The 25,507-nt window shown below is 31.9% G+C and overlaps 1 protein-coding gene across 1 annotated transcript; it reads right to left on the bottom strand.

Annotated features, from left to right (window-relative positions):
- Positions 1-3,799: 3,799 nt before the first annotated feature.
- On the bottom strand, positions 3,800-24,713 carry LOC133181651 (uncharacterized). The gene is made up of 5 exons (XM_061316205.1): positions 24,480-24,713; positions 16,884-16,914; positions 16,629-16,778; positions 4,056-4,298; positions 3,800-3,971 (listed from the first exon to the last, which is right to left on the bottom strand). Exons 1-5 carry the CDS (start codon positions 24,480-24,482, stop codon positions 3,943-3,945), a joined length of 456 nt encoding a protein of 151 aa, XP_061172189.1. The 5' UTR covers positions 24,483-24,713; the 3' UTR covers positions 3,800-3,942.
- Between the last annotated feature and the right edge of the window lie 794 nt (positions 24,714-25,507).

The raw sequence follows: 25,507 nt of genomic DNA, 5'->3' as shown, positions 1-25,507 counted from the left end.
ATACCTTTAAAAATTAGTTCCTATGTAAATCTATACAAAAAAAGTCTAACATTCCTAATGTTTTACTGAGCGGTCATAAAAAAATCGATGTTTGACCGCAGAGTGAGATATTGGACCTGTGAACGAGATATTGGACCGCTTACGTCTCACTGTGGGTGGGATTAGCTAAATCTTATTTGCATTCGTTGGTATGGAAGCCAGCAAAAGATACATGTATAACAAAAAATAAATAAAAGGTATAACAAAACATTTATTGACTGTGTTCTCGGACAAAATGTGTTTTGTTGATCCCTCGAACCGAACAGTTTGGTTCTTGGGTCGGACAAAACGCATGATGCCCTCGGGCCCAGTCAATAAATGTATACATAATATTATATGTGTAATAGAGAACAGAGCGGATAAGATGCCCCTGTGGTTTATTCGTTAGTTTTTCATTAAAAAATTCTAAATATGAAACAGATGTGGCAGACTCTATATTTTGGGTTCACTGGGATATACCTAGCTACACATAGATGAAAATAATTATACATTTATTGACTTTGTTCCAGGGCAACGTGCGTTTTATCGGACCCAAGAACCAAACTGTTGCCCGAGGTCATTACGCCGAAGACAAACAGTTAGTTCGGGGTGTCGACAAAACGCATGTTGCGCGAGAACACGGTCAATAAATGTTTGGTTATACCTTTTTTCAGATACGTGTATCTTGTGCTGGCTTCCATGAAGTATAGCACTGCGGTAAATCTCGGTCAATTCCGTTACTGTCGAATACCAACGAATGCAAATAAGATTTAGCTGATCCCACCCAGTGTCACGTAAGCGGCCCAATATCTCATCGATAGGTCCAATATCACACTCTGCGGTCAAACATCGACTTTTTATGACCGCTCAGTAAAACGTTGGAAATGTTAGACTTTTGTTTAGTATAGGTATATAGGAACCAATTTTTAAAAGTATAACAATACAAGTTTATAAACATCCTTTTTTTCTGTCATTGAAATAGTTAATATTGCAACAAAAATCTCAATGTTGCAACTCATATTGCTTTAATGTATCCAAGCCCTAAAGAAAAAATATTGAAATGTAAAATACATGACACTGGGCGGGATCATAACAAAAAAAGCACATGGTAAGTAATGGTCGACTTTACAGCGAATTACAAAATACCAGTAAAGTTTTCAATAGCTTGCTGGATAGCTCAATAAGGTATACAATTTGGTCTAACAAGTATCACAATAGGTTTGAATCTAGATCATGAAGTTACTCAGGTGTATCATTAGATTTTAAAGGTAAATGTGAGTTGATTTCAATGTTGTATGAATCAACATGTATGGGCTATAAATTGTGATCTTTTATTAGCCGACCTGTTTTTATATTCCTTTGAAGCATAATTTATTCATTATTTTCTACATGTCGATGAGAAGAAGAAAATTTTCGTTGTGGCCTTCAACTCAATATATAGATATATCGACGACGTTTTATTATTTAATAGTAGTTACTTTCATTTATATGTCGGTTAGATATATCCCAGTGAACTCGAAATAAATGACATAAGAGAGTCTGCGCATCTGTTTCATATTTGGATGTTTTACTGACTATAGACGATGACGGCCAACTATGATTACAAAACTTTATGACAAACAGGATGAGTCAGGCCTTTTCATCGTGAACTTCCCTCATTTATGTAGCAACATCACCTGGATAGGGTGTTTAGGTCTCCCAACTGATTCGATACACACGAGCGTGCTCTGAATACGACCAATTTTTGTACCGAAACAAGCTACTGACAAATAAGTTGATGTTACAAGGCAGTTTTTTTTTCAAATTCCACGGTCATTATACTGACCTTGTTTGTAAATACAACCTACCATTGAGTCGTAATTTGTTTGACATGTTTCGTTCCATTTGTTAGGTCATTGCTTTTATACTAAATTTGACTAGGGAGTGCTCTATCAACCTGATCAATACATAGGACTCACGACGGATGTGACCGGTCGATCGGGGATGCTTTTTCCTCCTCGGCACCTGATCCCACCTCTATTGTTTCCAGGGATCAGTGTTTTTGCCCTGTTCACGATTAGTTTTATTTACTGGATTTATGTGATTGGTCACTGTTTGTTATCTTCCACTTTTACATAAAGCCGTATTAAGTATCGAAGTGTCTCAAAACAGAAGAATTTTTTTTAATTTTAATTGTTAAAACATCTCCAAAATCTTTTTCCAAGATCCGTTTTCATTTATTTATATAAACTCACTTTAAATTAATTCAAAGAGCGTCATTTTTGATCAATAGTTCCATCTGATAACAATAAGAGTTTAGCAATGTCAGCGATATGAGAAGTCATTTTCAAGCAAATTCTCTGACGTGGAATTCGGAAAATCAGACATAGGTGGTCCTAAATTACCCTGAATTCAGTTTGCTTATTGATTCTACGTTACATCATCTCGGCTCCATTTGAACTAACAATGGCTTCAAATTCTTGGACAGACAGCTTATAAACAATATCTGGGGTTATTTTTCCGTTTCAAAATATTCATAAGAGTGTTGCGACTGCATTTTCTCCAATACATGCAGTATTTTTCAACACTTGTTGAAATGAGCCTCCTATCTTGTTTTTTCGAAAGTTTAGCTTTAAATCATTTTACCTACTGGTAAATTGTTATAGTTTTTTTTTTCGGAAAATGCTAAATAATCATCACATTATAAAATATCATCATATAACTTCATAGCATCAGCATATGTAAACGTATACACACTAATAACGAACTATCAACATATAATGTTAATGTCAAAGTACCATGGAAAAGTATGAGCATATATATTATACGTTTATACACTAATAACAAACTATCAGCATATTATGCCAATGTCAAAATACCATGAAAATGTATGAACAGTTTCTTCTTGTAATGAAAAAAATATCATTTTATATATAAAAAAAAAAGTTTCATCATATAATGAAGTATCAGCACGTTTGTCTAAGTATCATCATGTATCATCAAATTTCTTTATTTACTTACAGAAAAAAAGGGGAAAAAAAGTCTTCGAAATTATATGTACATGTAAATAGTGTAATGAAGATATTTCTGGGAAGCACTTCTTTTTTTCTTACTCGGCTGGGGTTAAAATAGATGAGAAAATATGTACATATGTATATAATTTCATAAGAAAATAATTATTTGTAAACAAATATGAACATCGTTGTATCGTCAGGTGCGTATTCTTTTTGTATACTTTTTGACATACATGTAAAATGCTTTCACATATAGCCTTTGGTTTTATTCATCATAAATATCCTGCCGAGGTGCGATGTATTCTAAACAAAGAAACAGTGCTTCAAACTAAAAAGTTTGTTTATTTATTGTTTAACGTCCCTCTCGAGAATTTTTCACTCATATGGAGACGCCACCACTTGCCGATGGAGATCTGCAAATTTTGACCTATACTCGGCACTCGTGGCCATTGAGTAGTGAGGGATCTTTTTCGTGCCAGCGCCTACTGCGACACGGGACCTCGGTTTATACGGTCTCATCCGAAGGACCGGTCTCCACGTCCCACAGTGGGATTCAAACCCGCGACATAAGGATCAACTCCTTACTCCACGACTCTAGAGCGAACGCTCTAACCACTGCGCCACGCGGGCGACAAAAAAGAAAACTTGACATCATTTTACACTTAAATTATTAAAAGTTGGTTCTCCGATGAATTCTAGGAACATGAAAACATTGCAATAAAATTGAACTGAAAATCACTTAATTCCGATGTAGAAATTAGAAGTACACATTTTTTTAAAACCATATTTAATGTGAAAATTCTTTGACAAATGAAAAGACACTGGTACGTATAGTGATATTTGACATTAGTCTGCATTATTACTGTCTCGTTTAAATATAGCTTTGCAAGACATTTAGGTTGCTTTTTAAGTCCATTTCTTTTTCTTTTTTTCAACTGTGCATCATCATTTTTAGGAATTCTGAAAAAGGGAAAGAAAAAAATTACACTGAATCTCATACCAAATAAATTAGAAATTCAGTTTATTCAATATATTGTTCACTACCGTTAAAATTGATTTCGCCGTCACCATCTTGATCTGCGTCCCGAAACATCTTTTGAAGTTCTCTATCAGTCAGGCGCTCTCCTAAGTTGTTCATGACCTGTCGAAGCTCAGAAACACTAATCACACCATCTCCATTCTTGTCAAAAACTTTGAAAGCCTCCAGCATGTCCGCCATTGGGTTGAACTCGGGACAATATTCTCCAAGAAGTTCAGTAAACTGTGTCAGGTTTACCATCTTTTTGTCTGTTCAAAAAAAGGCAACTGAGTTTCAATTTGACTTTAAGTCATTTTAAAGGGTGGGGCTACAATTTGGGATGAAAGTTTTACACGGAAATATACGTAAAAAATCTTTAAATAATTTTCATCTCAAGAACCACTGAACCAGAAAAGATTAAATTTATGCGAACGCATTCAGACATAAAGTAGATTCTAAATTGTTCAATTCATGACCCTCGGGGGGGGGGGGGGATGCAATAGGGGATGAAAGTTTTACATTGAAAAATATGGGAAGCATCTTTACACATTCGCTCCTATTAGTATAACCTTGAGGTGTGGTATATTGAAACATCTGCTTTCATAAAATATGGAGATAACAAACAGTATTCAAGCTCAAAGTCCATTTAGACAATACAAATCGGGAGCAGAGCAAACACGGACCTCCAAAACATCAGAGGTGGATCAGGTGCCATGGAGGAGTGAGCATCCCCTGCCGACTGGTCACACCCACCGTGTGCCCCTTGTCATGATCGGGAAAACCTTTAGACAATTCAGTTTGTAAATTATGGCCTAACAATTAAAATGAAAAAAAACATCAGTTGGTATTTGACTTAATGATAGGGTGTATTTGCTGACAAGGTCATTCTATCGACCATAAACTTGCGAAATTATGACTTCAAATGAGACTGTAGATATCCTTGTTTCATTAATTTGTTTGTCAATAGTTTGTCTCGTTTTAGAAATTGTTCATACATAGAGAATGCTCTGTATTGAATCAACTGGGAGACAAAAACCCATATGCAGGTGATAAGGGTATATTGCTACATTAAATATGGGAAGTTGACTGTTGAAGTCATCACGTTTATCATACAGCTTTGTTGTTATGTTACCATTAACGTCTTTTTCTAGTAAAATATTCAAATATGAAACAGATTTGTCAGACTCTGTGGTATCTTTTATTTCAAGGTCACCGGGATATACCGAGTCGACATATGAATGAAAGTAAATATTGTTTATTGATAATACGTCGTCGATATATCTAAATGTCTAGTTGAAGGCCAAAGCAATTGTTTTTTTCTTCTCATGTAGAAGTTTTTGAATAAATTCTGCTTTATATGAATACAAAAATAGGTCTGCTAACAAGGGGGCACAATTAGTACCCATGGGAATTCCAACAGATTGTTGAAAGATCTGATCTCCAAAAACTACCTAGATATTGTCAATCAGAAACTCAAGCATCTTTTTAATATCAATTTCAGAGTACTTGTGTATACAATCAGAATGCTTTTTAACAAAATAATTATGCAAATGACCAATGATAAGGTAAGTATATTTACGCGTTCCATTTTTATTGAAAAGCAGCTGTCTATGATGTCAGAAAGCTTGGACTTTAATTTATCGTGGAGAATGGTTGTATAAAGTGTACATTTTGATGTTATTGAATTTGTTAAAATTTTGTGATTTCAAATTTTTTATAAGTTCCTTGGACTTTTTAAGTATCCACATGAAATGTATGGAGATAACGAACAGTATTCAAGCTCAAAAGTCCATTAAACAATACAAATTATGGAGCAGAGCAAACACAGACCTCTAAAACATCAGAGGTGGGATCAGGTGCCATGGAGCAGTTAGCATCCCCTGCCGACTGGTCACACCCGCCTTGTGCTCCTTGTCATGATCGGGAAATAAGACAAAAATCCGTCAACAATTCAGTGTGTAAATAATAGCCTAACAATTAGTATGAAAAACGTCAGGCAGCATTTGACTTAATGATAAATTGTATTTATTTGATCTGATTTCATCTGATTTACACCACTTCTCGAATATACTGTTTTACAGTACTCCTGAAGTTTTTCCTTCACTGCTGTAAATATTTAGTGAGGAGTAAAGAAAGAGGCTTGGTAGAACATTTACTGGAACCCGCTATGTATCTTTATTTGTAAGGATTTTTATGGAGTTTTGGAATCCAGTATAGTAGAACAAGTTTAAGTATTAAATACATTATTTCCATTAATTTTCACTGATACTGACTGAGTGGCTGCATGTTAATCAATAGATTTTGGACAGCTTTCCCCTGATAACCACCACTCTCATCTAAATTGTTTGCTATTGGTTTAACAATTTAGATATCGTAGACTTTTAATTGACCGATTACTCATTTAAAAATTATGTTGACATCCTGACTTAATTAAATTTCTTATGCTAAAGATATGAGGGTATTATAGTTCGGTTATGCATCAAGTTAGTTGCGTGTGCATTACCAGGTGTGTGTCTATTATGCCAACATTTGTATTTGGATTATTTAATACAATATCAATTGATCTACATAATTTGTTTTCTTTGATACAAATCATGTAAGAATTAAGGTAGAAAAACTGTCTGATATTTACAGTTCTTTCTATAAAATTGTAGAATCATTTTGGTTTTATGGCAATGAAGGGATTTGCTACAGACTTCTTCTGCGATAACCACAGAATAGTCAAGTATAAACGTGGTAAGACAGTATACTCATTGTAGACTAGATACTCTAGAGAAAAGTTTTACAGATGTTGGTCGATACTCCTTATGAAATTTGGACCCGTGTTTTGTACAAATTCTAATTACAGAGTTGTAATGTGAACAAACTTAAATTGCACTACTTAATGATGCAGGTAATTTAATTTGCCAAATGCAGCATCTTTTTTCTAAAGGTGAAATGTTCCGCTATTTTACGCCTACAATGTTCACGAAAAATACTTAATAAATACATACACTTGTAAATACGAATCATGTACACATCAAAATCAGATTAAGTCCACAAAAGAGAGTGCTGTCCAACAAAATTCGCCTATTTGGTGTTATACTCGACTATGTCTTTTTCGGTAATGAATATTTCAAGATTTTTTTTACTAACACGTTGTGTACTTGTATGATACATGAATCTTGACAAACTGTCGAAATTAACGAGAATCAGCTATATCAACCCTACTTTATTCATGGCTATTTCGTTGTAAGTCTTGTAACATTGACAATCTATCTGTTGTGTAATGCTTTTTTTTTTTTGGCTTTCTGCTTGTTTAAAAATCTTTAAACATTCAGATATAATGAAAGATTTCTGGCAATATCATATATTGATAGGCTATGCAACCCAGATAACAAACATTCAACTTCTAATCAATAAAAGTATGAAACAAGAAATACTAGTATATGGGAACGCATGCGTTTCAGATATAGCTCTTGTGCATAGCAATTGCCTTTAGAAGAAAAATATAATAAATGGGAATCTACAGTTAATGACACAGTTTATAATAAATTACAGTATCCTTAACGTTATATTAGAACAAGTTTAAGTAATTAATAGCGATTCTCTGTAACCACTTAAACTTCTTTGCCACGCATGGTCACCGATTTTGATGAAACTTTGCACATTATTACAACTTGACACCAGAAACATATATCAAATAAAATTTCGTTGCTATGTGTCTTGGTTGCCATGGTAACAGCCAGAAAAGTTGGAAAAATTGAAATTTTCAGCTACTTTGAATCTTTATTAAGCCTTAATAAAGACTAAGAATAACAAACAAACAATTCTCACAAAAACCTGACACCTTGTTGCCACTAATGCTATAAAGAAACTATTTAGAATTTATCTCTAAGTAAGTGGTAACCATGGGTACATTTGGAATACATTTTAGATGCTGAAAAATGCAGAAAAATGCTCAATATTCACTAATGATAGGTGTTAAATGATCAAACTCAATCAACAACCTAAGAAAAAACAATAAAAATATTTGACCTTAAGTAATTAGGTATTGGCAATATTATTCTAAAAATAACTTTTATGGTTGCCATGGTAACACAGTGTTACCATGCTAAATGTGTTGCTAAGATTGGGTAAATGCTACTATCTTCAGGAAAAACAATAAATTTCATGACTGGCACATATACATCCTTAGGACCTTGCAACACCGACAACATAAGAAAAAATGGGATTAATTGTTACTTTGCAGTGTAACCATGGAAACAATGTACCAGTTGTTTAAAGTGATATTTTTTTGCTGCATTAGGAATTTACTTACCTTTTATTCAAGAAACGTATTATTTGACTCACCTTGAATAGTACTTATCTGGTAGAACTAAAGTTGAATATCATATATTGATAACGTTTGTTGAAAAATACAACACTGTTGCTATGGTAACCAGGAAGGGAAAATGTTCGATTTTGTTAATTTTATATCAATATTAAAGCGTATGTGCCAGGTTTTTGCATCCAGTTAGAGATTAGGTGGCAGTCAAAATTGAAAGTCAGGTTAGTTGTTCATAATTATCAATCATAAAAGTTTTGGGAATCTACATACAAAGGTACGTATCCAAGGAAACAGAATATTTTTCAGATTTTTATGCATATTTTTTCGGATTATTTCCATAGCAACGCTCTATTTAAAGAATTGAATTTGAGTTTTTTGAAATGTGAAAATTAGGGTCACATGAACGTCTTTTAAAATTGATCATTAGTTATATAAAAATATGCTTTTTAAAAAGATAGGATTAGATTTAAACACTAATAGAGTAAATTTAAAATCCCTTCTTGGTATTAAAACCATGGCAACCATTGCCAACTTATAAGAAATATCATATTTCTTCCTTGGTATATGTTACAAGGATCTTTTGTCTATTATTTGCTTGCATTTCAACCTATAATTTTTTTTTATTCTTAAGTGTTTGATTTTATAAAATTAAATGAGCAAAATTATTACTTTTGAATACTTTGTTTCCATAGTAACATATGTAATAGTTGATTTACCAAACATGTTTATCATGCATTTAAGACATCAGGCCTACAACTTTCAGAAACAATCATTGCCACTTGTTTGCTTTGCTGCAAACGTTAACTGTGGGACTCTGAACATGTTGAAAAATGCCATTTTTCAAACTTTAGGACATGTTGCCATGGTAACCATGACACGTAGCAACCAATTTCTGCCTGATTTCAGTTTATGGTATCAAAGACTTTTATCATAGAGAGTTTGGAGAAATTCTGAGACTATGCGTGCCACAGCTCCTATATAAAAGTTCAAGTCGTTACAGAGAATGGCTCTTAACTACATTATTTCCATTAATTTTCACAATGCTAGTAAGCAACAGTGATTTCTGTTCACAAATAGTCCATTGATTAACAGAATTATGTTCACTTGGACTAGGTGTCATTCAAATCAGAGCAAAATTGAAGGGGTAGCATTTTAAAATAAATTAACAGATTATTTCTAATTCAGAAATTATGTAATAGTGTAAAAATAGATATTTGAGGTTATGCACTGTGAAGTTTTCTAAAATTTCAGTCAAGATTTATTTAAATCAAATTAATACTGATGGAGGATAGCGTTTTGAGACATTTTAGACTGTTCCATATGTAGTGACCTTCACTACTCTGTCTATTAAAATCAAAAATTTATTTTAAACTAGAAATATGTCCATAGGACATGAATGCCGCGCCGAGGGGGTATTAGTAATGCAACATGAAAATTTGTATTAGTGTATGAAATTTGATGAGAATATCTTGAATAGTTCCTTTAAAATTGAAATCTAAAAAGTTGGATATAGATGATAAATTCACATCAAATTATGTATAAGTACATAAGCTTACATAAATATATCTTAAATGGTTTCTTTAAAACTAAGCAAAATTCAAATTTTAAAAAAGTGAGGTTAAGGTCACAGGAAAGTTCAAGGTAAAACATTTTTGATGCAGTTGAATAGCTCTCATATATACGTATCAGCATATTAAGTTTGATAAAAATATTTAGATTGGTTTATTTAAAACTGAGCTAAACACTAATTTAAAATAAATGAAGTTAAAGTCAAAGAAAAGGTCAAGGTCCAAAAATGTTGATGCAGTGGAAAAGCTTACATCAGTATGTATTAGTATATGAAGTTTGATAAAATATTATGAATGGTTTCTTTAAAACTGAGTTAAACACAAATTGATGAAAGTGAGGTCAAGGTCAAATGAAAGGTAAAGGTAAAAAATGTTGATGCAATTGAATAGCTCTCATCAGTATGTATCAGCATATGATGTTTGATAACACTGTCCTGAATGGTTTCTTTTAAACTGAGCTAAACACTTATTTAGGAAAAGTGAGGTCAAAGGAAAGGTCAAAAAAATGTTGATGCAGTTAAATAGCTCTCATCAGTATGTATCAGCATATGAAGTTTGATGAAAATGTCTTGAATGATTTCTTTAAAACTGAGCTAAACAATAATGTAAGAAAAATGAGGTCAAGGTCAAAAAATGTTGATGCAGTTGAATAGCTCTCATCAGTATGTATCAGCATATGAAGTTTGATAACACTATCCTGAATGGTTTCTTTAAAACTGAGCTAAACACTAATTTAAGAAAAGTTAGGTCAAGGTCAAAAAATGTTGATGCAGTTGAATAGCTCTCATCAGTATGTATCAACATATGAAGTTTGATTACACTATCTTGAATAATAATAATAATAATAATAATAATAATAATAATAATACTTTATTTAAAGAAGGTAACCCGATTAGTGCAAGCACTATTCTTCCCCGGGGCCTTCTGTAGACAAAAATCAATATACATACATATACAGATACACACAATCAATAAATAATCATGAATTATAGCGACATTGTTTTACATATTTTTTAACTTGGTGCTTGAAAACATTGAGTGTTGGAGACATTTTTATGTATACAGGTAAATCATTCCACAACATAGCACCAGAGTATTGGAAGGAATTTTCAAAGAGTTTACATTTATGAGCTGGTACACACAGGTCTAAGTTGGATTCAGATCGAAGATTGTATCGATTATTACACTGGAAATCAAACATACTATTTAAATAAGTAGGGTTAGAGTTAAACAGTGATTTATATAACAAAACACATTTATTTACAGTAAGTTGCTCATACACTGTGAACCAATCAAGTTTCTCAAAGAGAGGTTGTGAGGGCGCATCAGGGGGAGCATCTAAAATATACCTTGCAGCACGTTTTTGAAGCTTATGAACTCGGTCAAGATTTGAGTGAGATGTATTACCCCACACGGTTAAACAATAATCAATTGAAGGCATAATATAAGCATTATAAAACAGTTTGCGCGTTTGAATAGGGAGAAACTTTTTAATTCTACGGAGGGCAGAAATTTTACGTGACAGCGTTTTACACACATGGTCAATATGTACATTGTATTGTAAGGAATTATCTAAATAAACTCCGAGGATTTTTTCATTTGATACAATGTCTAGTTTTTGGTTTGATACGCATAGATTAAATTCATGCTCAGAGAAATTTGATCTCTTTTGATGTGTACCGACTAACATGCATTTAGTTTTTGTAGCATTCAGAATCATTTGATTCTGAGAACACCATTTTTCTATACAAGCTATATCCGTTGATAATGCATCTACAATAGCACGGGAATCTTTGCTGGATGCATGTAAGGTGGCATCATCTGCAAATAAGTCTATTTTGGATTTTGTAATACATAATGGAAGATCATTAATGTAAAATAAAAACAGAAGAGGTCCTAGTATAGACCCCTGTGGAACTCCCGCTGTGACTTGCTGATAAGATGAATGTTTGTTGGACAGATGGACACTTTGAAGTCTGTCACTTAAGTATGATCGGAACCATTGTAAAGTTACTGCATCAAAATTATAACATTGTAGTTTTTTAAGTAGAATATCATGATTTACAAGGTCAACAAGTTTTCCTTGGTCCATTTCATTTAACCATTCATCTGTAATTTTTGTAAGGGCTGTTTGGCAAGAATGTAGTTCTCTGAAACCTGATTGAGATTCTACTATTAGATCAAAGTCTGAAAAAAGAGATCGTATAAACTTTGCCACATGTTTTTCAATAATCTTGGATAATGTTGGTAAAATGGAAATGGGTCTATAGTTATTTGGATCTGATCTGTTTCCTTTTTTATAGACTGGAGTAACTTTTGCAAGTTTAAAACTCTCAGGGAAAATGCCAGATATGATACTTGTATTTATAATATGGGTCACAGGTTTATGTATTATTTGTGAAGTAAGTTTCAATAGACGTGGCCCGATGGTATCGACACCTGAAGATTTACTAATATCTAGTTTATTGAGTAAAGATAATACTTCGTCATGACTAATAAGCGGAATACCAAACATGTCTGTGTCCAATTTAGACTTTACAAAGTCCAAAAGACCTGTAAAGTCATTTTCCTCCTTACTTACGCCTGCAAGAAGTTCTGCAGAAATATTTGAAAAATGAGAATTAAACATTTCTACTATTTCTTGTGTATCCTCTGTGATATTATTATTTTTTGCAAGTGCGGCTGGAATATAATTATGTGATTTAGAAGCTAAATTGTTTAATACATCCCACATCTGTTTTGGATTTTTGTTTTGTTCTATAGTTGTTTTGTAATAACTAATCTTGGCGTTTTCAATAAGTGATGTAACTTTATTGCGCCATATTTTGAAATTTTCGAAGTCTTTATTTTTATGAAGGTTATCGCGCATGTGTTGTGCTTGCAGAATTTCTTGAGTTAACCATTTAGGTCTTGTGTCGTGCTTAACTCTTTTTGTTTGGTATTTGAATGGTATTTTTAAAACTGAGCTAAACACTAATTTAGGGAAAGTGAGGTCAAGGTCAAAGGAAAGGTCAATGTAAAAAAAAAAACGTTGATGCAGTTGCATAGCTCTCATCAATATCTATCAGCATATGAAGTTTGATGAAAATATCTTGGATAATTTCTTTGGAAATGAGCTTTGAACTGAGCTTAACGCAAAGCGCGACGGAAGGACAGACGGAAGACGGAAATAACAAACAGTATATGCCCCGGCCATATTCATGGCGGGGCATAAAAACTATATTCACTTGTATCTAGATGTATTCTTCGTGTGTACTTGTTTTATTGAAATCGGGTAAAAGAAAGGTATGCAAAAACATGCACCATAGATACTTGAGTTCTCGAAATAAATTCAAAAAAGGGTCAGAGTTAAGATTTCTGTTTTTTAAAGCTCAATTAAAGCTTAAGAGCAATATACTGAAGGATACGAAAACAAAATAATTGAAATTAACTTAAATTAAGTTTTCACATCATTTCTATAGTTTTTGATATGCATTTATATAAATACAATGGTAGTTTTGTGCTATATTTTTTTGTTGGTTAAGGGAATGAGATGCTTGTTTTCCTTGTATTTTTAATCATTATGACTGCTTACAATTTTTTTTTTTATAATTTCATAAATACTATGAATTCTATGGAAGATTACGCCAGGCGATGGGCCAGACTTGAAAAAGAAGACCTTGACACTTTGTCAGAATGGATTAAATGTACCAGACATATGTTAAAATCTCGCATTAAGTGATTGAGGGGTTATAAGAAAGCCATCTATCATTTTGTGTTCAATAATTCAGAAGTGAAAAAAGAATAAGATAGACTACACGATCAGTATGTACTGGTCCCCGCTGACAAAGCAGGTAACAACATGGTCTTTGTTTATAAGACTCCTTATTTTAACTGTATTTTCGAGGAACTGGGATTTAATTCTACAAGTAATAATCCATCTTATACCCATAGCTCCCTTTCTAAGGAGGAAATTCTTCAAAATCATATGTCAGATTTGAATATTTTTAATATTCCCAACAACCAAAATGAATTTGAATTGCCATATTTATATTGGATTCCGAAATCCTTACAAACAAAGATACATAGCGGGTACCAGTAAATGTTCTACCAAGCCTCTTTTTGTACTCCTCACTTGAATATTAACAGCAGTGAAGGAGAAACTTCAGGAGTACCGTGCAACAATATATTCGAGAAGTGGTGTAAATCAGATGTGGATATTTAAAAATTCCAAGGAACTTTTGAAGAATTTGAAATCACAAAATTTTACCAAAATTAATGACATAAAAACTTACGGCTTTTTAACTCTATATACAACCATTTCCCACGATAAATTAAAGTCCAAGCTTTTTGACATCATGAACAGCTGCTTTTTTAATAAAACTGGAACTCGTAAATATACTTACCTTGTCATTGGACTTTTGCAAAATCATTTTGTTTAAAAAGATTCTGATTGCACACGCAAGTACTCTGAAGTTGATATTAAAAAGATGCTTGAGTTTCTGATTGACAATATCTATGTGATTTTTGGAGACCAGGTCTTCCAACAATCTATTGGAATTCCCATGTGTACCAATTACGCCCCGTGATAAGCAGACCTATTTTTGTATTCATATAAAAAGAATTTATTCAAAATCTTATACATGAGAAAAAGAAATCTCTTGCTGTGGCCTTCAACTCGACATTTAGACATATCGACGACATATTATCGATTAATAATAGTTATTTCCATTCTTATGTCGACACGATATATCCTAGCGAGCTTGGAATAAAAGATACCACAGAGTCTGATACATCTGTTTCATATTGGATATTTTACTAGAAAAAGGTGTTAATGGTAATCTACCACCAAAACTTTATGATAAACGTGATGACTTTAACTTTTAAATCGTCAACTTCCCTTACTTATACAGCGATATACCCTTATCACCTGCATATCGGGTGTATATCTCTGAATTGATCCGATACGCAAGAGCATGCTCTATGTATGAACAATTTCTAAAACGAGGTTAGATATTGACAAACAAGTTGATGAAACAAGAATATCAGCAGTCTCGTTTAAAGTCATCATTTCGTAAGTTCTATGGTCGATACAATGATCTTGTCAGCAAATACATCCTATCATTAAGTCATATGCTGACTGACGTTTTTCATACTAATTGTTAGGCCATTATTTACACCTGAATTGTCGACGGATTTTTCCGTTATTTCCCGATCATGACAAGGAGCACACGGCAGGTGTGACCGTCGGCAGTGGATGCTCATTCCTTCATGGCACCTGATCCCACCTCTGTTTTTGGAGGTCCGTGTTTGCTCTGCTCCCGATTTGTGTTGTTTTAATGGACTTTGAGCTTGAATACTGTTCGTTATCTACATATTGCATTTCCAGTAAAGGTTTAAGTTGTAACTTTATGATAAAATGCTTACTTTGAATAAAGTGTGCACGAATGACAACCTAATTAAGGTATTTCCACCTTCAAGAATTTATGGGTTCAAAATAGAAAAACTGCATTTATTTTCACTGAATATAGTTTAAATTAATTAATAATCACCAAAAATGTATAGGTTGCCATCTTTTTAAAGATCGACCTAAGACATACATAAACAAGAAGTATATGTCAGCATAAAAAATTGTACATTTTAGTAAACAAGTTTATAAAACTTATGTAAAACTGGTTCAAATACATAATTCTGATGCTGAAAGTTCCAAAATAATTGTTACTTTATAAATATGTTTGAATTGTGAATATCAGGGAAACAATTTTGCATTAGAAGTACAATATAAAAAATACCTGAATGAAGATACATCAGCAGGAGTTACTGCCCTTAGCAACATTTTTTAAGGATTAAATAATTGATTAAATAAGGAAAATATTCAATTTTTTAACTCTTTTACTGTGCAATATTTTTTTATTACACCCTTTGAAAAACATTCTTTTGAAAGATATTTTTCTTTTGGGTATGAATTTAAATTAATAACAGTTTTTGCTAAAACTTATGACATCACAGGAAGGTGGAATTTCCTTAAATGATTTACATGTAATTGTTTGAACTGTATATTTTTCCTTTAGTTTTTTACTTTCTTATGAATCATTAGTTCCTAAAAGAACATCAATTTCAGATTGTGGCATAAATCTTAAGATAATTACCTAATTGCTTAAAATTAACTCTACTTTTCCTTGCAGATTTACAGAAGAAGGATATTAGTGACATAAATCGCATTTATCGCAAAAGCCCATTTATCAATTCCTTCTTTCACCAAGAACGTTAAAACATTAATTTGAAAGTGCCACTTTAGCTCGAGTGTCTACAATATAAATACTGCGAGTAGAAAGTACAGCTATTGATTTCCATCAGAGAAATTCCCTCTGGTCTCATTAGACACAGGTCACAGTGAACACAGGTAGTTTTTAATGGCTACATAATGGATAAATCAAGCAAGAAAGAGAATTACCGGGTATAAGTGTTTAGTCTTTTACTCATACACGAATAACTCAAAAATCATATACAATTTACAAAAAAAAAAAAAAAACTCGTTTATGAATTCCTATGTACGATATGAAGATTGGCTGTTCATGTAAAATATAAGATCAACAGTTACAATGTGTCTTCATTTAAAAATCCCTATGTTTAGGTTTCGTTATAAATCCCTATGTTTAGATTTCGTTATAAATCCCTATGTGTAGGTTTCGTTATAAATCCTTATGTTTAGGTTTCGTTATATATGTAATAGAAATGCTTACCCTTCTTTTCCACATCTCTTACTATTTTTTGTATGGCGTTATAGGGAACTTTGGCACTGAGTTTTCCTGACTGCAGAAGTGCTGCGACTTCTTTTGAAGATAGGAACCCATCTTTGTTCTTGTCAAATGCAGAAAATAACGTCCTCACCTCTGTAATTTAAAATATAGACACTATATTTATACAAACATTATCATTCTTGATAAATGATTAAAAAGTTGTATTTTTACTACGTGTATTTGTTCGTTTCTACTTACCCGTTAACTGCGCAGAATTTCCTATCGATGTCTGTCCAAAAATATTAATAAAGGTAAATCAGAATATATTTATATGAAAAACAACCCCACAAATACAGAAAACTTTAGAACAACCCTAGAAAAAGAATACAGGAATCTATAACTAGAGTACATGTATACGATAATTTTTATAACATTTTATTACACTTTTTAAATTGATATCACTTATATTATGTGCACTTTCTATTTATGTGTTCGTCAGCTACTTTTTTAATTCTACTTTATTTTAAAAAGTTTAAAATAGTTTTAAAAAAATCTTTTGAAACAGTTGTTCAGTACATCATTTTGCTTTGGTAATCTTTGAAGTAACTGCTGAAAGCTTGTCCTTAAAGGGTTTTTATCACGTATCTAAATTTCTTAAAAATGAAACGCTATTGTATTCTTGAAACATATAATTATCGTTTAATTCTGAAATAATGTTGAAAACGGCCGTAATTAGACGATAAAACGCCCGTAATATAGGGTCCTTGAAGTAAAAATCTCCGCTAATTAGATAGGGGTCAAGTGGTGCTGAAACGTCATAGGTGTCAATGGTCAGTACGAACTCGTAAAGCTTATCGTAAGAAAAATATATTGAATAGATTTTTACGCTAAATAAATAGAATACACAATATGGCCGGTTGAAATTTTGACATTAGCTATATTCCTTTGGTTATGGACGGTCAATCTTTTATGTATGAACGTCTAGCAGAGAGAAATAATCAGAAAATATGCCAACAATTGGAGAGGTCACCGAAGACGAAGCCTTTGACAACTCGGGACTTCGACTAAATAGAACAAATTAATAAAGTTTAACTTCGTAAACATTTATAAGTATGGGAATTTTAAATTCTCCTTCATTATTATTTTAATTAATTGTATATAATTAAATTCTGTATATCTTGTATCTGTTCCAGCAGTGAATATCATGCATGTACTAGAAATAACACTTCTTCAATGGTGCCGTTGTACGCCATTACGAAGTTCACAACATTCTTAATAAATTCTGTGCATGTACTAGAAATAACACTTCTTCAATGGTGCCGTTGTACGCCATTACGAAGTTCACAACATTCTTAATAAATTCTGTGCTACTTTTAAAAAATGCGTGTTTTTTATCAATTATTTTTTTAAAAAAGGTATCTTTCCTTAAAATATTTTATAGGACAGGAAAAAAATCGTGATCGATCGAGCATAAACGATTGTTCTGAATGGAGATAAAAGCCATCGCATTTGCAGAACATCTCTCGACCAAGTCCAGGAAATGTGGGGGGAAAATTCTTCCTAAAACCTTTCTTGTGCACATTTGTGCATCCTAAAGCTATAAATTATACCTTACTAGCTGTCAATCATCCAGTTATCTCTTAATTATATTCTAGCAGGTTTAATAGACACAACAAATGAGCCCTTATATACACAATAAGTACTTCGCTTGACCAAGATTGACACCTATGACGTCAGAGCAATGGCGCGTAACATCGGCGATCTGCTTATTGAGAAATTCAAACTTTGAATCGCTGAAACATCAAAAATATTAATTTTCTAGCTGTTACAGCAAATTACATTATACAAAACATTTTTTTTTTTGGATTTAGCTTGAATGTCAGATTTTTCCGGATTTGATTTGAATGTTAAATTTTTCCGGATTTGGTTCCAATATTACAATTTTCGCGGGTGCACGAGCTTTTTACAACTTTAGAAATTGTTTACCAGTGTTTACTAGTCACTGTGCTGACTATCATGTTTGTCTTCACTTTTCCTGTGAGAGAAAACTTCTAAGTTGGTAAGTTAAACATGAAATCTTCTTGTATATCGTTTCATAAGAAATTTTTACGTGCATAATTGTTATTAATTATATGTTTATAAAGGTGTTCAATGTTCACCTGTTATGGTGTAATTTTTAGTGACATGTTAGAAAGTTGGCATGAAAGATTTATGATTTGATGACTATGTGTAGAAAATTTATGTCATAATAGGTTGATGTTTATAATGTGATATCGAAAGTTAAAGATTTGCTGTGATTTTTGCGTGAAATTATTTGGTGCATGTGCACTCTATAATACCGTTAATCATATATTTTGTTTGAGCATTTTCTAGTAACGGTAATTCGTTTGAAACTGTGTGATTTGATAGTTATATGAATTTCATATGTGCTAATTTACTAGGGTGCGTGTGCAATATTTATTGTAAAAATGTTGTTTACAAAGAACAGAGCATTTATTTAATAATCAGAGTGATGTTAATTTGTCAATCGCAGAGTGTGTGGTTTATGTGTAATATCAAATACTTATATATATGTTTTCTATGTATTTACAGTAAATCACATCACATCACTGTCACTGGAACTAAACAATAAAGGATGTGCATTTACAAGGGAGTTAATTTCTCTGTGAAATTGATGATAGTCAGTACACTAGCAAAGATTTTTAAATATATGATTTTAATAGCGTGTAAACTTTGTCATATCAAAAAGTTTTGAGACGTGATAAAAACCCTTTAAGGATAAAGAGCAACAAACTTTTTTTCAGAAATCAGCAATATTTCTAATAGATTTATGTTCATAAAGATAATTTGAATTATGTTTTTGCCTGAGTAAATGTTAAATCTTTAAATGATTTCGTAATAATGTCATAAGGGCAAAAATTTGTAATTTATGCCATTTCCATTCAAAATCAGTGAAAAATCTATGTCAATTCATGCATCTGCTTTTTTGTTTGCCTTTTTTAATTCTTAATAGTAACTAGCTCCTCCTGGCATTAAATTTTGTATTTCTCGAGCAATGGATTCTAAACCACAAAAAAGAACCAAGCAACAAATGAATTTATTGCTGCTATATGGCCAAATACCTTAAAAATTCCAAAGAATTATGACAGATGCTCAGATAAAAAAAGAAGAACAGTATTGATTCCTAATGAATTTAGAGAATATCGAGGTCATTCGGGATATCAGCCTATTCTTCGGAGTAAAGACGATGAAACGTGACTACCTAAAACGTACAATAATGCTTTAGAAAAGCTACAACGCAATAGTACATTAGATATTTATCTCTCCTTACTGTTTCAGATATTAGAATAATATGATAAGAAAAGGACATATGATGCAACACTCATCGATCTAGAGTGAAACAGCAATTTGACATATTCCTCTGAACTTTAATATCAATAATTCAGGCCTTTTTGGCAATGCATAATGGTTCTTGTATTTGGTAGCATTTAGAAAGCTGATTCTTGATATCCGGTGATAGACAAGAAGTGATAGATATATATTCTGGAATCGTTGTTAATCAAACTGTACAGCGCGATAGCCTGCTTTGCTTAAATGGGACGGGTTTTGAGATTAAATAAACCTAGTAAAATTCTTTGACTTTTTTACCTTTAAAAAAGGTTCATTACAAATCCTATAATAATCATGGTAATTATATAATTTTTCAGGAACTTTTAAAAGTGACTGTCTTAAAAATTTACAAAGCGTATCCGTAAATTTTTACAAATAGGGCCTACACATACTTTATCTATAAACAGGATAATAATTGCAATGAAGCATATTATCTGATTGTCCGACTTCGAAATTCGCCGTTGCCTTTTTATAATTCCTCTCCGGTATTTCTCGTAATTCATTTAAAATCATATTTTATGAGAAACACAAAATTTGATATTGAATCTATTAATCAGTACGTAGTGCAGTGAGAAAATAGGCAACCAGAAGCAGCAAGATGGGCCATATCTCACAATCATTCAATCCATCCAAAATTATCATAGCAAACTTCTTTTTTCAAATGATTCTAAGATATATAGTTATATATAACAATTTATTCTCTTTTTTTTTCTATGGTCGAACCAATGACCTTGTCAGCAAATACAATTTATCATTAAGTCAAATGCTGACTGACGTTTTTCATACTAATTGTTAGGCCATTATTTACAACTGAATTGTCGACGAATTTTTTCGTTATTTCCCGATCATGACAAGGAGCACATGGCGGGGATGCTCACTCCTCCATGGCACCTGATCCCACCTCTGATGTGTTAGAGGTCCGTGTTTGCTCTTCTCCAAAATTTGTATTGTTTAATGGACTTTTGAGTTTGAATACTGTTCGTTATCTCCATACATTTCATTTTATTCTTTTTTTCTAAAGAAAATTATAACATTGTTTTACTGTAAATTACGATAAAGACGTCCATGTTAGAAGCCTCTTAAAGTCATTAGTGCTTGTTGATCCCTAGAAGAATGTCACATTGGGAGAACCTTACACGTTTGTAGCTACAGCCCGTCTTAATATGTGTGGAGTGGGATTACTCTTCATCCAATAATTACATCACCAAATCATTACATGTTTCTTGACGAGAACAAGCACGCTAGAAAAATTCATGATAGATTATCTTAGCTAATTCATTATCTCACATGAAAAATAAAGTATTTCAGGTTATACATTTGTCTTGCTTATGTATGAAGTATTATACTTTGAAACAAAATTGCATGTTCATAGTATTTAGCATTAGTTAGAAATACAGGATTCCCTCAAATTAAATTGTTACTTTTGAAAAAAAGAAACCTAAGCCAAATAAAAATATCATAAGAAATACATGTTTGTTTTATAAACAATATCAAATTGCTTATTTTTATGGAAAGAAATAGACCTCTTAACTTTGTGTCATAGATGATGTTATGAAATATATGGAGATAACGAACAGTAATCGAGCTCAAAAGTCCATTAAACAATACAAAATAGGAGCGGAGCAAACACGGACCTCCAAACATCAGAGGTGGGATCAGATGCCATGGAGGAGTGAGCATCCCCTGCCGATCGGTCACACCCGCCGTGTGCTCCTTTTCATGATCGGGAAATAACGGAAAAATCCGTCGACAATTCAGTGTGTAAATAATGAGGTGTGAGGTGCTATTTTGAAATTCACCAAGATTACATTTGTTATGCAGGGTAAAACATTCACTTTGTTAGTGTTTTCCCCACCATGTTCTTTATCATGCACATAGGAATAATTTATTGAGAATCCTGCAACAATGACATACACGCATTTAAAATAATAGTTCAAACATTTTTATTCTGTCGACGTCTCCTCATTAAAAATTAAAAGAATAGATATTACCGACTGCTGTGATAAAGGGACCACTAGGACTAGGACCTCGATCAAAAGTGCTCCAATATTCTTTAGATGATTACGAAATAGTCTTTTGTTTAACAGTCAAATTTGTGTCATAATTGTAATGCAAAAATTGATTTTTTTTTTAAGTCATAAGTATCAATTACAAAAACAAAATTGTTAAATGGATAATATATTTACTTTTCTCTAAAGAAAAAGATCTGAGTAACTGATAATTATTATTATTTTTTTTTTAAAAGAAGCAAATAGGAAATAAATAGATAAATAAACAAACAAAAGAAAATAAAGAAAAAAAAAGGGAAAAAAATTTAAACAAATAAAAAAAAAACAAAGGATAGTAACTCTCTCATTCAAGGAAGAAAACGCTTAAATTTTTTTTTTTTATGAATAAGTGGAAAATATTTTATTTTGTTCTGAAATTGAACCAATACATGTATTTAGTTTGTTTCATATAATGGACAAGCTTCCATATCATCCTGGTCAAGTTAGAGGGGTTAAAATATGCAGGAATGCACATTCTCTGTTTAAAAATAAAAAAAAAAATCTTACTCATTAAAGAGCTTCGCTCCTGAGCTTTTGAGTATATTTTTTGTCTTGGCCTATATTTAAATAATCTGCATAATGTTTTAGTTCTTACAATAAATTTGGATTCTACAATGCCATTTAAACTATATTCAGTTAAAACCCCATGATCAAATTCCATACCAAATGTATTAAGCAATAAACTATATTTTGTGGCGGAAGGTTTTTTTTTAAGAAGAAAATGATCGTTTTTTTTTTCTCTTTCGAAGTATTTTAGGTATTCTTAAGTTTGGATTCCTATTTTCACCTGCAGCCTGTACACAGAGATATTTTGTGCCGTAAACTGTCTTATGCTTGTCCTAAATTAGATATCAAATAAACTGTCATAAATTCTATCATCATATTTGACAAATATAGCAAATGTATTGTGAAAAATCCAGAAAAAATAGCCCCAATGAGCTTAAAATTAACGTTATTTTAGTAATATCTAAAAATTAACATCACAGACCTCCACTTTTAATTTTTTTTAAATATATAAGATACTTTTAACCATTCTTCTTAAATTCAGTAAAATTTCATTACTTTTAAATGATTTAATTGCTCGTTAAATTTTTAATGCCAGAAAAATGACATTTCTTGACTGCAGAAAGGTCAAATAATAGAGCATGCGAAGTAATTTGAAACTTTTTTGTTGTCATAAATTTTGATATGTCTATTCACTATGAAATAAGACTGTGTTTATTCCCATAATTTATTTGAATAAAAAAATATTGGAGGAAAAACTTTAAAAATTGATTTATGTGTTAGACGTAATTACAGTGCAAAAAGGTCATACTAAATGCTCCGTAGCGCCAAAAGAAGTGCATTGACCCTCATTTTTTGTTTTGATTTTTAATTAAGCTATGTGTGTAGATTCTAAAAAAAATATACTTGATAAAAAATTCTCATTACTTTTGATAGCAGGATCCAACCTCCTTAACACAAATATAATTTCTTTAGAATCTGCATTTTATACAAACCCATGGTAGGATCTCTCAACATCAGAAAGGATATTCAAATGAAAAATGAAGACAACGAATAGTTAGTAAAATAAAGATCTGAACAACCCACGACTAATCCATATCAATCAAACAACCAACAATTTTACCCAAGAAAATGAGACAACAAACTATTTTACCCAACTTAATCAAACAGCCAACAATTCAACTAATGGTTCTAGTCCACCAACCGAGGATCATACCCAACTTAGTAGCCCAATTGATTTATTATAAGATACTTTGAATTATAGGTCTTATCCATCTTTCCTTTCTAGGGACTTTAACTATATTTATATTAATGAAAAAATACAACGAATTTATTTCTTATTTAAATTAATGTGTTTCTAATTGATCATGATCAGATTTTGTGTTTTTTAATGAAATATATTTTCTAGCATATCAAGAGTAATAATAAAAGAACAATTTTTTCTTTCCTTTTTCTTCATGATTATTTTGTAATTTATTTCGAAAAGCGTTCGATTGTATCAATTAATTTTTTGTACACTTTATTACTTTTAATTATTTTAAGGACTTTAAAAATATGAGGAAATTTTACAATTATTGACTGCAAATGTGATTCAACCCAAATAAATTGAGAAACATGTTTTAGAGACCATTGTATGAGTTCAAGCTTTGATTAAATATTAGCCTAGAGTTCTTAATTTCTGTAGAATCCTTTAGAGACTGTTGATGGTGAGGAAACAACAGAAATACTGTTATTGTTCTCAGTCGCTGACTGTTCATTTCAAATTGGAAATATCTCGAAAAATTCTTAAAGATTTGTAAATTATTATATAAGATATACAAAATATTACACGACAGGATGATACGTTTTCTTATCTGAAAACCAAATTTTCTAGCAAATAATTTACTTATATATTTTCAAGCAAAATACTTACCATTATGCCTGAATTGCTTCCAATAATTTTTGACTAATATCGAGCCGCTGATGGTTTGGAAGTTGGCAATCTAAATGGATCCTTAATAATTGATGTCTTGTAGTTGCTTAATTATATTTTGCTTCAAAAGACCTGGCATTGGCTGCGTGTTTCAAACTAGAAAGTCAAATGGTATTCACTTGCGTGGCACTGTAATTGACTTGTAACAATATCCGCTCTAAATAAAAGCATATCAGCTTTCTTCTGCGCAAGAATGTTTCAAGTTTAAAAATTCATATTTAGAACTTTTGTTTTGGTTTGTTTTGCAGAACAGAAGAAAATCAATGACAAAAATGTATTTGTTCACAAACACCCCGTTTGATAAATGAACGATATAACAACTAAAGCATCGGTGCCAGACTTTTTCGAGACTACCGGAAGAATGAGTCTCGCGAGATTTGATCAACAATGTAGAACGAGATTAGCTCAATATTTCAGACATAAGAAATGGACGTTTTATTTAATAATTCAGGTCTTGTATTCATTTGTTTGAAATCTTCGACATCAATTTCGACACTTTATCCAAATTTTATGATATATTTATGTTCCGAATCAGATTTATCAGAGAGAAATATCGGATGCAGGCAAAAAAGTAGTATGATATGTAAGAATTTTTATACTGAATAATGAAATACAGCATGCTCGGTATTTAATGCATTCTTTAAATGTATCCTCATAAGATGTAGATTTTGTATTCTTTATGTTGATTAAGTGCATCGGTCTTTAACAGGCTTTAACAGAAGTGAGAAAATTAAAATTAATTTATTGATTGAATTGAATGTGTGATTTTTTACGTCCCATTCTAGAATTTTCCACTCCTATAGAGACGTCACTATATACCGGTGAAGAGCTTCAAATTTAGACCCGTAAAGTGAGGGATCTTTATCGTGCCAACGCTTACCATGACACGGGTCCTCGGTTTTTAATTTCTCATCAGAAAGACCCGCAACTTTCACTTTCAAGTGCTTGGCGAAGGTACAGTTGCTAGC

Source organism: Saccostrea echinata, unplaced genomic scaffold (genome assembly GCF_033153115.1).
Source record: "Saccostrea echinata isolate AGI-Se365-2 ecotype Australia unplaced genomic scaffold, CSIRO_AGI_Sech_v1 ptg000009l, whole genome shotgun sequence".
Classification (NCBI taxonomy): Eukaryota; Metazoa; Mollusca; class Bivalvia; order Ostreida; family Ostreidae; genus Saccostrea; species Saccostrea echinata.
This window is presented reverse-complemented; position numbering and strand designations above follow the sequence as displayed.